The sequence below is a fragment of the Lepisosteus platostomus genome, chromosome 1 (assembly GCF_059453375.1).
Source record: "Lepisosteus platostomus isolate fLepPlt1 chromosome 1, fLepPlt1.hap1, whole genome shotgun sequence".
Lineage (NCBI taxonomy): Eukaryota > Metazoa > Chordata > Actinopteri > Semionotiformes > Lepisosteidae > Lepisosteus > Lepisosteus platostomus.
In genome coordinates, this window is record NC_142611.1 from 20063365 (window position 1) to 20077207 (window position 13843).

The window sequence follows — 13843 nt, forward strand, 5'->3', positions numbered from 1 at the left end:
GCTTAGAGCACCCAGTCTTACTCTGCCAAGTGATTTCTTGATTTAACACATTTTATTATTTTCATTGATTGGGAGACATTCTATAATACTTCAACCCTTGGGTACATTACAGCTGGATCAAAATACTTCAGTACTCAGTATTTATACCTCAATGTTGCAAGTTCTGCATTCATATTTGTTTAGGCATCCAGTTACACGTTGGAACTGGTACAAGGATTGTATTCATTCCAAAACCAAGGGTTATTTGCTCCATTTGATTTCTTTCATTCTGTGTACTGATATCCCTTATCACTCAAGAAAATAAAGGACCACATTTACAGTTTTAAAGACAGGTGAGAAAAATAAATCAAGTCAGAAGCAATTGGGCATTTTACTGTGATAATATTCTGTGATCTTTCTTTTAAGCAAGTACAGTAATACAGTATTTAGCTATTTCTGGTATTATAATATAAGACTGCTCTTTGCGCAATCATCTAAAGTTGACTCTTAAGTTATTCCCACCACTGGTCCAATTCAGCTCTTATCTTTCATAATTCTCCCTGTACAGGTAGCACCAGTTAAATTAAATCTCACAGTGGCTCCAAGGACTGGACTGCAAAAGCAAAAGCAGAACACGTATCTATGTTTGTGTTCATAATAATAATAATAATAATAATAATAATAATAATAATAATAATAATAATAATAATATGTAATAAATACTTTCAGGCCCTGTCCCCATGGGCAATGACTGACCTGGGCTCCAAGGGGGTGTGAACCCCCACTCCCCCCCCCACAAATTGGTAGCACCCCATGCCCAGACACCTCAAAGGCATGTGGGCACACTAGAATCCTGTCTGTCTCAATAAAACAGGTTGTGTCTCTCGTTGCAAAATGGAGGCTGCACCCATGGTAGATAGAACGTCCCCAAGAAGCAGATGACAGGATCAGCAAACACCACAAGTGCTGACAGCTGGAGGAGCCACACATTTCATTAGAGCAGACCATGTCCCCAGTGGTGCCGCTGATACCTCTCCAAGAGAGAAGACAGAGTAAAGAATTTCTGTTCAAGTTGGTAACATTGGTTAATAATTGGGATTACTACAAAGGACCAGCCAGAACGAAAGATATAAGATTACAGGACACAGGATTACACAATGTTAACAAACCAAGACACACGGAATTGGAATCAAGGAATCTGTGCTATGTTTTTTTTTCTCCATTTTAGATAGTGCTGAGGACAGACTGCATGGAACTCTATAAACTGAGATGCTTGAGACTAAACTTGAAACTGAATTTCAAAGTGCAGTCACAAGACACCATCTTCTGATTGAATGACTTCTGATGTTATCAATTTTAAGAATGAGAAATTCAGAAAATCAATTGCATTGGTCCGTAGATTCTTCAAGAGTGGTGTTCTTAACTAGATTTAAGAGATGATGAATTGTGGAAAAAAGGGTGCTAGGATTACTTTTCCCCTCTTCTATTAGCTTCCCAAAAAACGCTGACCTGGCAGCAGTCAGTACATTGCTTGAAGGCAAGTAAATGAACAGATACAACAGGAACCCTCTATCTACGTTCAGGATTATGTCCAAGACATTTCATGAAAGAAAGATGGCTGTTACAAGAGGTAATGACATGTAAATGAGACTTGTCAGTTTTTCGCTGGTGATAAAATCGGAGCTAAATCAATATACAATTTCACCAACGGTGTATTTGTAAAACACAATGGAGCCCCTTAATACTAATTGGCTGAGGACCACTGATAGGAGAATGTAAACTGGGAAAAAGATATCTGCTTTAAACACTTGATGTTGGAGAACTTAGTTAATATGCAAATGCTAGTAAGTACATACTAGAACCTACAGATCAAAGCAAATGGTTAAATGATCTGAGTAACCAGCTCGAAGTTCCTAATAATAATAATAATAATAATAATAATAATAATAATAATAATAATAATAATAATAATTGCTTACACTTATATAGCGCTTTTCTGGACACTCCAATCAAAGTGCTTTACAGTAATGGAGACTCCCCTCCTCCACCACCAATATGCAGCATCCACCTACTGTAGGTGATGTGACGTCAGCCATAGTGCGCCAGAACGCTCACCACACATCAGCTATCAGTGGGGAGGAGAACAGAGTAATGAAGCCAATTCATAGATGGGGATTATTAGGAGGCCATGATTAGGAAATTTGGCCAGGATGCCGGGGTAACACCCCTACTCTTTTCAAGAAACACCCTGGGATTTTTAATGACCACAGAGAGTCAGGACCTCCGTTTTACGTCTCATCCGAAGGATAACACGATCCAGTATGTGATCTTTGCTGTTAGGGGAAAACATCCACCAATTAAAGCCAAAACAATTTAGAAAATAACATAATAATGCCAAAAAAGAAGAGTGAGGAGCATCAGCATGGATATCCCAAAATCTCTTGCATCTCCCCTAAAGTCCTTGTAAACTCAGACTCCAGCAGTAGCAAAAGAACAAAAAATAAATTATCCTTGGATGGTCTACATACAAGCATGTTTGCTAGAGTAAAGATATAAATAATTTCAGCAACCTGCAGTCAAATAATTTAAAATCTGGTACAGGCAATGGCCTCAGAGCACTGTTATGTCAATGTACAACTACCAGCCCAACCCCTCAACCACAAGAGCAAGAATTCTTTAAACAAAGGCAACCAGAGGAAAAGAACCAGAGTTAACAAAAAGGCATTCTGTTTATATCAAGATTATATCAAGATAAAAAGGTTACTGTATATGATTATTCAGACAATCTTAAGTCAAGACACTTCTCATTAATAAATTAATTTAAATAGTAAAGCTGATGCAATATCTGAAACAGACTTTGCAAACATTTTATTGTACTTTAGGATGACTGGCTGTACAATTGAAACAGAACAGTTGAACTACAATATGTAAATAAAGCTGTCACCCAATGCTCTGCACAGGCATTTGAGCCTGTACTGTAGGCCTTACGTACGAGCAAAAGCATTGTGTTCAGAAGAAATACTATGCATATTACATTGAAAATGCAAAAACTGAGATGGCGAATAAATCAGAGACATACTGTTAATTCAGACAAATATTAATTTGAATCTTCAAAGTGAAGGATTCCCTAGTAGGAGCAAGAAAAGCATCAACCAAGTCCATTTCGGTGCCCAGATAGCATTGCCTGAAATGACCCCCAGCAATGATCCAACATAAATACTAGTGAGCTCAAGAGTGGATTCAATCTTTAAAGGGCTTGAAGGTAATCATACAGTAGACCTAGGTGTTATGGACACATTTTTTAAATCTTGTAGACAACTGCGGGGAAACAATACAAAGATAAATGTGTTATACACATATAGTATAGATGTAAGAAGAAGTAGAATTAAGGGATGATTAGCACAATGAAGACATCGCTTCACCAGCATTCCAGTACAACAGCGTGACATTGAGGCTGACTGACCACCCTTTAATTATTTTTTTTGTTGTCTCCTCCTTTTATTTGTGTGGACTTTTACTTCTGAACTGTGTGGATGGCAGGAGCACAAAAGAAAATTGATTCATCCCCAGCCTCCTCTCCAAGAAGGAAGAAATTGAAAAAAAACCTTGACTCTCCGGAACTGTCTCAAATGGCCTAATCTGCTGCAGTGGACCGCATTAGCAATCACAGATTGTGAAAGTAAAGATGGCAATAGTGACCTCTCAAATTGTGACAATGGTGGAGTAATTTGAATGCCTTGAAGACAAGTGCGGCTAATTTGGAAAGTCTGGAGGGCTAAGTATCTGGATTGAGACACAACCTTTGAATCTCATGCTTACTAGAAGATTCAGGGCCCAATAAGATAGCAGAAAAAAAATGTTGTTCCCACTTTTGGCACAGAGATGTTTATCATCAAGCTGCTATACAGGTTTTGTGGAAGTAACTCTTCCACATGTCCCAGGTGTTTATCTTCCAATTTCTTTGGTACAAAGCCGGACAGCTTTTTTTGAGGAACAGCAGGCTAACCCTGCTCAGTCAGCGGAGGGATTCATGCTGCATCTCCATCCTGATTACAGTCCAACATCAGCTCACAGCTGATGCACAGTTGCTCTTTGCAGGAGGGAGGACATCACTTAGAGGAGTGAAGGCTCCAGCCTTGCCTTCTGTAACCCTCAGTGTCTAAAGTTGCCTATGCTGTAAGAAAGAATCTGTTCACCTTGGTGCAGACGGCAGAGAAGTTCACCAGAACATAAGGGATGATCCTGTGTTCTTGGAAGGGGTGAACACTATGAAACCCTTTAATGTTTCTTTTCACTTCTTAAGACGACTGTGCGCTGAAGTAATCAATCCTTGGTTGTATGAGATCCTTCTGACCTTATTTTGTTGTTTTATTTTTCACTTTTAATCTTTTAACCCTTTCTCTCACCCTCAGACTGACCTGCTCTTTGTATTCCTCTTTGATTATTTGTGAATTATTTACTTATGTTTTCTTACAGGGGGACAGAATACTTTGATGCTTGTTGACAGGAGTGTGGAGGGAAGAGCACTGTGTTTTGACAGCAGTGCTGCCATACAGTAGATCCAAGAAAGGGAGGGGTGGGAAGAGGAGGAGGAATTCCCAGCTGAGGGGGGAGGGTCTCCTATCCTCCAAGGGGTTTTCTCTTTGGAGGGGATTCTTGTTTTGAGTGCTGTTTGGGAAGAGTGGCCACAATGGCACAACATCTATCTGTTTTCATTCTAGATGTCATTCCCTTACTGACAATGGATTTGCTTTTGATGAGCATGACTAAAGTTTCTGTGTATGTTCTTGTAGATTGTCTGCAGGCTCAGTTCTTCTAACAAAAGTGTTAGCTGTCTAGATCTGTGTTTTCAAAGGAGAAACAGATACTGCCTTGATAAAGAAATCTCACTAGCAAACAAAAAGACACTGGAAGATTTGCTAAGAAGCAAGCATCAGGAGAAGCATTTATAGAGAAAATAAAACAAAAGGGGTTTTAATTGTATTGCAAACTAATTTAAAAAAAGTCTATGCTGATGTCAGGGTGTGATGAATCAGGGAGACTGGTTTATATGAAAATAAATTTCAGGAAAAATGTTTTTTTTTAGTTTATATTCTTACCTATTTTTAACATCCTGTACAAAAAACCTTTGTACAATGTTGGATCTCATTGACTTTGCTATTATTATGGGTATGCTGTAGATAGGAATGCTATCATGAATCAAATATTTGATAGATCTAAATAGAAAGAGTTGTTTGATCTTTGTTTAGAAGATATATGGCATGAATTTACTCTTTTTCAGCGAGGAATAAATCACACTCCAGAACTGGCTATATTTTTTGCCTCCCAAACACAAACCACAGAGCTCTAATGGAAATGCAGAAGTACGTTTTAAATCAGGAGGCACTTCTTTAATCAGAGGGTAAAGAAAGTATGGAGCCAGCTACCTGACCACATTGTTGAAGTTGATCCCCGATTTTTGGCTCTGGTTGGAAATGCCTGGATGAGATCCTTGGATCAATACACCACTAACTGCCAAACAGGCAAGATGGGCCAAATGGCCTCTTCTTGCTTGCAGCCTTTCTTATGTTCTTATGATTTTTGTTTTAAATACAGATGTCACATGTCACTATCAGATCACCATACCAGACAGTTTAAATATGATGCTACTACAGGATGCAGTGTCAAGCAATACTGAAGGAATGTCTCAATATTACCTGTGGCTCGGTCAATCACCCTCATATTTTATGCACTAGAAAATATCCTTATTAGAATCAGATTTATTGCTCAGACATTGTGCCAATTCTTATAAGTAGATTTAAGCTACATTATTATTTCAATAGTTGTCACCACAGCCACTTACCAGCATAGAGATACTTGTAATTATGTCAGCACAGGAGGAATTACTGGCAGATTTTGTCCAGATAAAAGCCACATTTGCCAAGCTTTATTCTACATCTTAGATTCTGGACATTCAATATGATCAGCGAAAATGTAGGAGGTTTCTGCCATTTCTTCATTTGACTCATCTTACTCCTGCAGAGGCAGCTGTGCTGGATACACCTATATCTTCCACAACTAAAGGAGGCAACAAGTACATCTCTTGACTTTATATCCAAATTTAATTTGACTTTTCATGCTTTTTGTGAAGTTTTTTAGGTACTCTTTTGGTTGTTATGATACATTTGGAGAGAAGTTATTTTCAAAACTATGTTAATACCAGTGTTATATGCCTATTATAAAAAAAGAAAATATCCCACACTTTATGCAAGCTTTCAGCCCATCTCACTAATTTGCCGAGATGCCAAGGTGGTGTTAAGCAAGCTGGAGGTCTATATGAACAAATTTGTTTGCAATGATCAGACACGCTTTATTAGAGGGTGATAATGTTCACATTATGACCGACATACAACTCCACTGTGTTGCTCTTTCTTTCGATGGAGAGAAGGTGTCCTATTGGCTTGAATAACTATGTTACCTAAGTTCTGGATATGGGTATGGGCATGTATGAACAGACTTCTTCAGGAATTGGGGACTTGCAATCAATACAACCTTCTAGCGTGAAGTGTAGAAAAATACAGTTTTCAGTTGGCCTCATATTACTTGTCCTTCCTCCTCCTTCACCATAAAACCTGACATGGAAGAAAAATCCATATCCAATGTTGAATTTGTCCTACAGGGCAAAACCCGACCAAAAAAATATACAGTACAGTACATGATGTAAGATCATTATGCACACAATGAATATATTTATCATGCACTGTACTTGTTTAACCTTGAGATAGTTGCAAAAATGCTCTAGCAGCTCCAATGTGTTGTAAAACTAATTAAGAAAATTATGTATTTGATTATATATGAGCTTCAGAGACTGAAACAGGTGTACTGTCTCAAAGGAGGAAGGAGTTGTCAGCCAAACTAGCAGCATCCTGAGAGGGACAATGTCATTGAACAGATGACAGCCATATAACCCTGCAACTCACAACTGACAACCCACTGAAGCTAAGCAGGTGTGAGCCTGGATGAGAGACCTCATGAGAAGAGGTGTCAGTGGGGCCACCAGGGGGTGCTCACCCTGCAGTCTGTGTGAGTCCTAATGCCCCAGTACAGTGACGTGGACACTATACTGTAAAAAGGTACTGTCCTTTGGATGACCGAGGTCCTGACTCTCTGTGGTCATTACAAATCCCAGGGCTTTTCTCAAAAAGAGTAGGGATGTAACCCCAGTGTCCTGGCTAAATTTCCCATTGGCCTTTACCAATCATGGCCTCCTAATAATCCCCATTTATGATTTGGCTTCATCGCTGTGTTCTCTTCCCAGCTGAGAGCTGATGTGTGGTGAGGGTTCTGGCGCACTATGGCTGACGTCACATCACCTACAGTAGGTGGATGCTGCATATTGGTGGTGGAGGAGGGGAGTCTCCATTACTGTAAAGCGCTTTGAGTGGAGTGTTGAGAAAAGTGCTATATAAGTGTAAGCAATTATTATTATCAATATTATTGTTAATACAATTTTGATGAAATCCCAGCCACAAAGTGTGGTGCTGCACTCTTATTGGCACGGTCACAGAACGTGAACTTCAATTAAAAATACTCTAGGAACTGCGATACCACAGCCAGGAATACTGCCACATAATCTAGTTTCTTTTCATACTGACAAGGGAGACAAGTTGATTACAAAGTGAATGTCTAAACCACCAGTTGATGTATCATTACAGCCTTATGCTATCATGGGACAGTAAATCCCCTTGGACTCATCTACTTATTTGCATAAGGACAGTCTAGGAACCTTGAAAAGCCAGGTAAACCAGTTCACTAAACAGTTTATGCTGTTGACTTGATACTGTGTGTGTTATGCGTTATGCGTTACTATTTGTGTAAGTACAAAAAAGTAACATGAGCATATGAAGTAATTACTGTAATTAAATGTCAGACTTGCTGGGATCATTTACAGCATTATCCTTCAGAACCTACTGTATGTAAGCACTTACAAATGCAACAAAACACACAAACTGCCATCCTAATTAATCCTAGGAGTTTGTTTCAGTGAATTTGAGCACAAGCCTTAAGACAGCACAACTTTAAAGTGCGGAAGACTGGATTCCCTCAATTATAGTCAATGTAGTAAATATAAAAACACATAACTTGTTTCTAACAAAACGCATAAAGGTAAGTGAAGATACAATGCCTACAGAAAGTCTACACCCCTCTTGGACTTTTTCACATTTTCTTGTGTTACAGCATGGAACCATGATGTATTTAACTGAGAATTTTTGCCACTCATCAACACAAAGTATTCTATAATGTCATATTAAAAAAAAATCCTAACATTTTATTAAATTAATTAAAAATAAAAAAACAAAACAATTGAATCCATAAGTATACACCCCCCTCCCACAGAGTTAATACTTCACAGGACCACCTTTGGCAGCAATTAGAGGTGTGAGTCTCTTTGGGTAAGTCTCTATCAGCGTTGCACATCTTGACGCTGGAACTTTTCCCATTCTTCTTGGCAAAACTGCACAAGCTCCATCAAGTTGGATGGGGACCGTTTGTGAACAGCAATTGTTAAGTGATTCCACAGATGCTCAATTGGATTGAGGTCTGGGCTTTGACTGGGCCACTCCAGGACATTTACCTTATGGTTTTAAGCCACTCTGGTGCGGCTTTTGCTGTACGTTTTGGGTTTTTGTCTTGTTGGAAGATGAATCGTCTCTCAAGTCCCAGTGCTCTTTCAGATTGCAGCCAATTTCCTCCAGGATTTTTCTGTATTTAGCTCCATTCATTTTTCCTTCTATCTTTATGAGTTTTCCAGTCCCTGCGGCAGAGAAGCATCCCCAAAGCATGCTGCTGCCACCACCATGCTTCACTGTAGGGGTGGTGTTCTCAGTGTGATGTGCTGTGTTAGGTTTGCGCCAAACAAAGTCCAATTGTGGTGTCATCAGACCACAGAATCTTCCTCCAAATTATTGAGTCTCTAACAAGCCTTTGGGCAATCTCCAGCCGAGATGTGATATGAGTTTTTTTCAACAAAGGCTTTCTTCTTGCCACCCTTACGTACAAGCCAGATATATGAAGTGTGCGTGCTATTGTTGTCTCATGCACAATTTCTCCCATCTCTGTCGTGGAGGACTGTAACTCCTTTAGAGATGCCGTAGGCCTCTCGTTGGCTTCTCTTAATACGGCTCTTCTTGCTCGGACACTCAGTTTTGGAGGATGGACAGTTCTGGGCAGATTCACAGTTGTTCCATATTTTCTCACCTTTTTAATGATGGACTTCACTGTGCTTCGAGGTATATTCAATGCCTTGGAAATTTTCTAATATCCTTGCCCTGAATGGTATTTTTCAAGAACCTTGTCTGGGATATGCTTGGAATGTCCCTTGGCCTTCATGGTGCAGTGTTTCCTTGGAAATGCACTAAGTGGGGAAGCTCCCAGACACAGGTGTATGTATTCCGAAATTGTGTGAAACACCTCAACAGCACACAGGTGGACTCAGTCAAGTAATTATGTGACTTGGAGAAGAGAGTTGGTTACTTCAGAGGTAATTTAGGTGCGTCAAATCAAGGGGGTGAATACTTATGCATTCAATTATTTTGTTTTTTTTATTTTTAATTAATTTAGTAGAATGTCTGGATTTGTTTTTACTTTGACATTTTAGAGTGCTTTGTGTTGATGAGTGGCAAACATTTTCACTCAGTTAAATACATCATGGTTCCATGCTGTAGCACAATAAAATGTGAAAAAGTTCAAGGGTGTTGTAGATTTTCTATAGGCACTGTAAATCATAGATTTCCAGGTAGGCTTGCATGTGTTATTAAAAAGACTAAACACCTGTTCAAATATTTTTGACTATAGGAAATCAGACATGGGTGGAGCTTGCTGTTTATACAGTATAAGTGAGCTCCAAAAGTGCTTACTGATCTAGAGTTTAACTCTGCAAAAGTCCTGTGCTTTTGTGTGATTAATTATTTTGTCACTTTGTTTTGTTCCCTGAGTGTACTATATATACAGTATGTGTGTATATAAAATTGTACGTGTTGGACTATTTTTAACTTTTATTAGAGCTACTGTATTTCAATTTAGAATTGTTTTACCATTTTGATCCTTGTCTCTGGGATGTGTAAACTGTGTACTTTTTCACAATTCATGAAATAAGATCCTTTTGCTTGCTACCCCAAATGAACTTTTTGTCTCACATGACCCAAATGCAAATATAAAGTGTGTAAAGAGACTATTTGTTTTAGAGTTTTTGTTTTTAATATTCAAGTTCTCAATTAAAAATTAAAACTTGAGTATATATTTTGACAGCAATTGTCGTACAATTCCTGAAGGTGTTCTCTAGTTATAGGCAATGAACAAAAATGGGAAAACCTGGATAAATGAGGGACACAAGGAATAATGTAATTAAGAACTTCCACGCAGGAGTGGCCCATGTGTAAATTAAGCAGCTAACATTCCAGCATGGTTAGGGTCATGTATTAGAAATGCTGTACAGGACTGTTTGCCTTTAATTATGGGTGGTGTGGCTGAAATCTGAAATCTCAGCTGTGATTTTTAAAGAGGGGTGATTGTTGTGGCCTATTTGGCAGGAGATCTAGTGACCAAAACAGTTCAGCCTACTGATGTTTTATGTGCAACAATGTCTAAGAGGATGTCAGCATGGAACTCAGTGGAAAAGACATAAACAGCAAAAATGCAACAGTGGGCAGAAGAGCACACTCCATGATTGTGTGAAGTAGAGGACAAAACAGACGAGCACCTTAACGTTGGGTAAGAAAAGCCAATTTAATCAAAAATGGTCCGTCACAGACTCTAAAATGGTCCATCATGAACTCTGCTCTCTAAAGAGCATGATACCCAAGTTGGGTTGCAGTACAAAAACCACTCATCACAACGGTGGTAATGCACATTTCTGAATCCAATGGTGCAAAGAGCACAGGCAATAGACTACCAAGTAGTAGAGAAATGTGATATGGTCTGGTGAGTCATCCTTGGTGTTTTAGCATGATTTAAATTGCTCTGACCCACAGAGCATGTATGGTTGCCCAGGGGTTTGATGAGCATGACACTGATGTTATCCATACTGTATGTCATGGCCTTCTCAGTCAGCAGACCTGAACCCAAAGGAGCATTTATGGGATGTATGGGATATTCTGGAACAATGCCTGAGACAGCGTTTTCCACCACTATTAAACATGTGTGATTTGACTGACCTTCGGATGGAAGCGTGGTGCCGGATCCATCCTGCAGAATTCCAGATGCTGGTAGACGTTATACTACAGTGTATACAGTACTTACTTTACTTAAACAAAAATAATTATTTTCATAAATTATTTCCTTTCATTTCCAAGACTGAAAACCACATTTGATTGTCAAATATAAGCAAGCATGTAATGTACGAAAGAAAAATAGAATTAAAAACAGAGTAATGAAAAACTAGATATACAGTACTGTATATATCCTTGTGTTTTTTCTACTGAAACATTCATAAAGTTTGAGTCTTCAGTCAGAAGCTTCCGTCATGTACAGTAAAAAATAATTTCCTTCAAGCACTGCTAGTATCTGGTTAAAACGGGTAAAATGGTCAGACTGGGCTAAAATGTGGCATAATGAAGAAAGAAAAAACAAAGAAACAGAAGAAATTAACAATTGCTTGAAATGAGGTCCAGCTAAAAGACTGAGTTTTATGACACCACCACATTATGGTACTGCTGTAGCAAGTTAGTATTATCCACTGACCTTTAGCTTGTTCTGGAGCTGTTTTATTTCCATTTCCAAGTGCTTGGGTGAGGGGCCAGGGGGGTCTTCCTTGGGCCCAGGGGTCAGAGGGGGCTGCTCTGGTGTTGCCCTGACTGTCTGGGCCTGCTGTTGTTTCATCTGCTCCACCTCTCTCTCCAACACTTCCTTCTGCTGCTGAAGCTCTGCGAGGTCAGAGGTCAGTTTCTGTTTGAAGCCAAAAAAAAGAGAGAGGAAGAGAAGGTATCACCTCGCTCTGCCTAAATGTCTTTCAAAAGATTTGACTGTGTTGGGGGGAGTAAGGGAGGCAAATGAAACAACACACAAAGTCTCCCTGTGTGTTAGGGAAGATACATTTACAGTATTTGTCAATTAGAGCTCACATGAAAGTCATTCCTTCTTCCTGCAGAAGAAACACTGTTTTCATTTATGAATGGGCAAGTGTGTTAATTGCAAGAATTGTTTCATGTTAATGAAAAGCTAATCATTCAAAATTCATTGGCAATATTCTCATTTAAGAAGTAAATTACTTCAATAATACAGCTACGTTTTGCTCATGAGCAGGCAAGATTGAGGCCTTTGGGGTTCAGTTTAGCAACCGTACTGGAAACCATTCAGGACAGATTCTCTCTAGGTGTGTGGTACTAGAATGCACATAGAGCTTATGTTTTCCTTGAAGATGTTTTTCTAAAAAGATCAGTGAACTGAAAATGCTAAAAAACGGCACAGAGCCATTAGTATTCATACTATACAAGTATAATAAGACAAATTAAGGAACAATAATTTACAACACAGGGACCGTGCTGTTTCAATATAATCAGCACAGAGTATACTTTGAAAGCAAAGCAATGGCTTCTGAAGCCATACATGCATTTACGTATGGCAATATTATAAATATAATATTTTATATTTATATTTTTATATTATAAAAATATAAAAAATATTTTATAAATACATTAAATTGCTTACACTTATATAGCGCTTTTCTGGACACTCCACTCAAAGCGCTTTACAGGTAATGGGGACTCCACCACCAACGAGCAGCATCCATCTGGATGATGCGATGGCAGCCATAGTGCGCCAGAACGCTCACCACACATCAGCTATCAGTGGGGAGGAGAGCAGAGTAATGAAGCCAGTTCATAGATGGGGATTATTAGGAGGCTATGATTGGTAAGGGCCACTGGGAAATTTGGCCAGGATGCCGGGGTTACACCCCTACTCTTTTCGAGAAACGCCCTGGGATTTTTAATGACCAAGAGAGTCAGGACCTCGGTTTTACGTCTCATCCGAAAGACGGCGCCTGTTTACAGTATAGTGTCCACGTCACTATACTGGGGCATTAGGACCCACATGAGCCGCAGGGTGAGCGCCTCCTGCTGGCCCCACTAACACCTCTTCCAGCAGCAACCTTCGTTTTTCCCAGGAGTCTCCCATCCAGGTACTGACCAGACTCACTCCTGGTCACACCTACACCTACATTTTAATAATAATATTTGATTTCTAAGGTACATCTGGTAAAAGTGTGTTTTTTCTCTGTGTGCTTTGATTTCTTTCCACAGTCTAAAGACATGCTAGTAATTTAACTGGCTTCTGGGCTTCATGGCTGTATATCTGCCCTGTGATGGACTGGTGTCCCATTTACAGTGTACCTTGCCCTGTGCCCACTGCTTGCCAGGACAGGCTCATGCTGCCCCATTACTCTGAATTGGAAGAAGAAGTTAGAATATGGATGCATGGTTTAAGGTTTACCAGAAAAAGACAAATTAAGGAACCTTTTACAGGGTACTGTAATTTACAGTACAGGGACAGCACAAGAGTACATTTGGAAACAAAGTAATTGCCTCCTCAAAGTAAACCATCCTCAAACATTTAGCACAATATTGAGCAACAAACACATGCACACTGTTATTTTGTCCTAGACATTTATAGTATGCCAGGTGTAGGGTTCCCTCTCTGTTATTGCAAAAGTTAATCAAAGATGTGCATTTTATTATGGCAAACGAAAACGACCTTGCACAAGATATCTGCAAAATGTTTTGTCCACTGAGTGATAATTGATAATTTCACGTAGTACTTTATTTAGACATAGAAAATCAGGCTCCCGGAATCAGATTCCTCAGGAGAAAACTGACATGAAGCATAAAGG

At 39.2% G+C, this 13843-nt stretch overlaps 1 protein-coding gene across 2 annotated transcripts in view; it reads right to left on the reverse strand.

The window, feature by feature from the left end:
- cntln (centlein, centrosomal protein) overlaps nucleotides 1-13843 on the reverse strand; it is a 196646-nt gene that overhangs the window by 42602 nt on the left and 140201 nt on the right. For both annotated transcript variants that reach the window (XM_088626946.1, XM_088626938.1), the window contains one exon: nucleotides 11698-11901. In XM_088626946.1, coding sequence (XP_088483072.1) covers nucleotides 11698-11901 — 204 coding nt within the window. The remainder of the gene's footprint in view (nucleotides 1-11697; nucleotides 11902-13843) is intronic.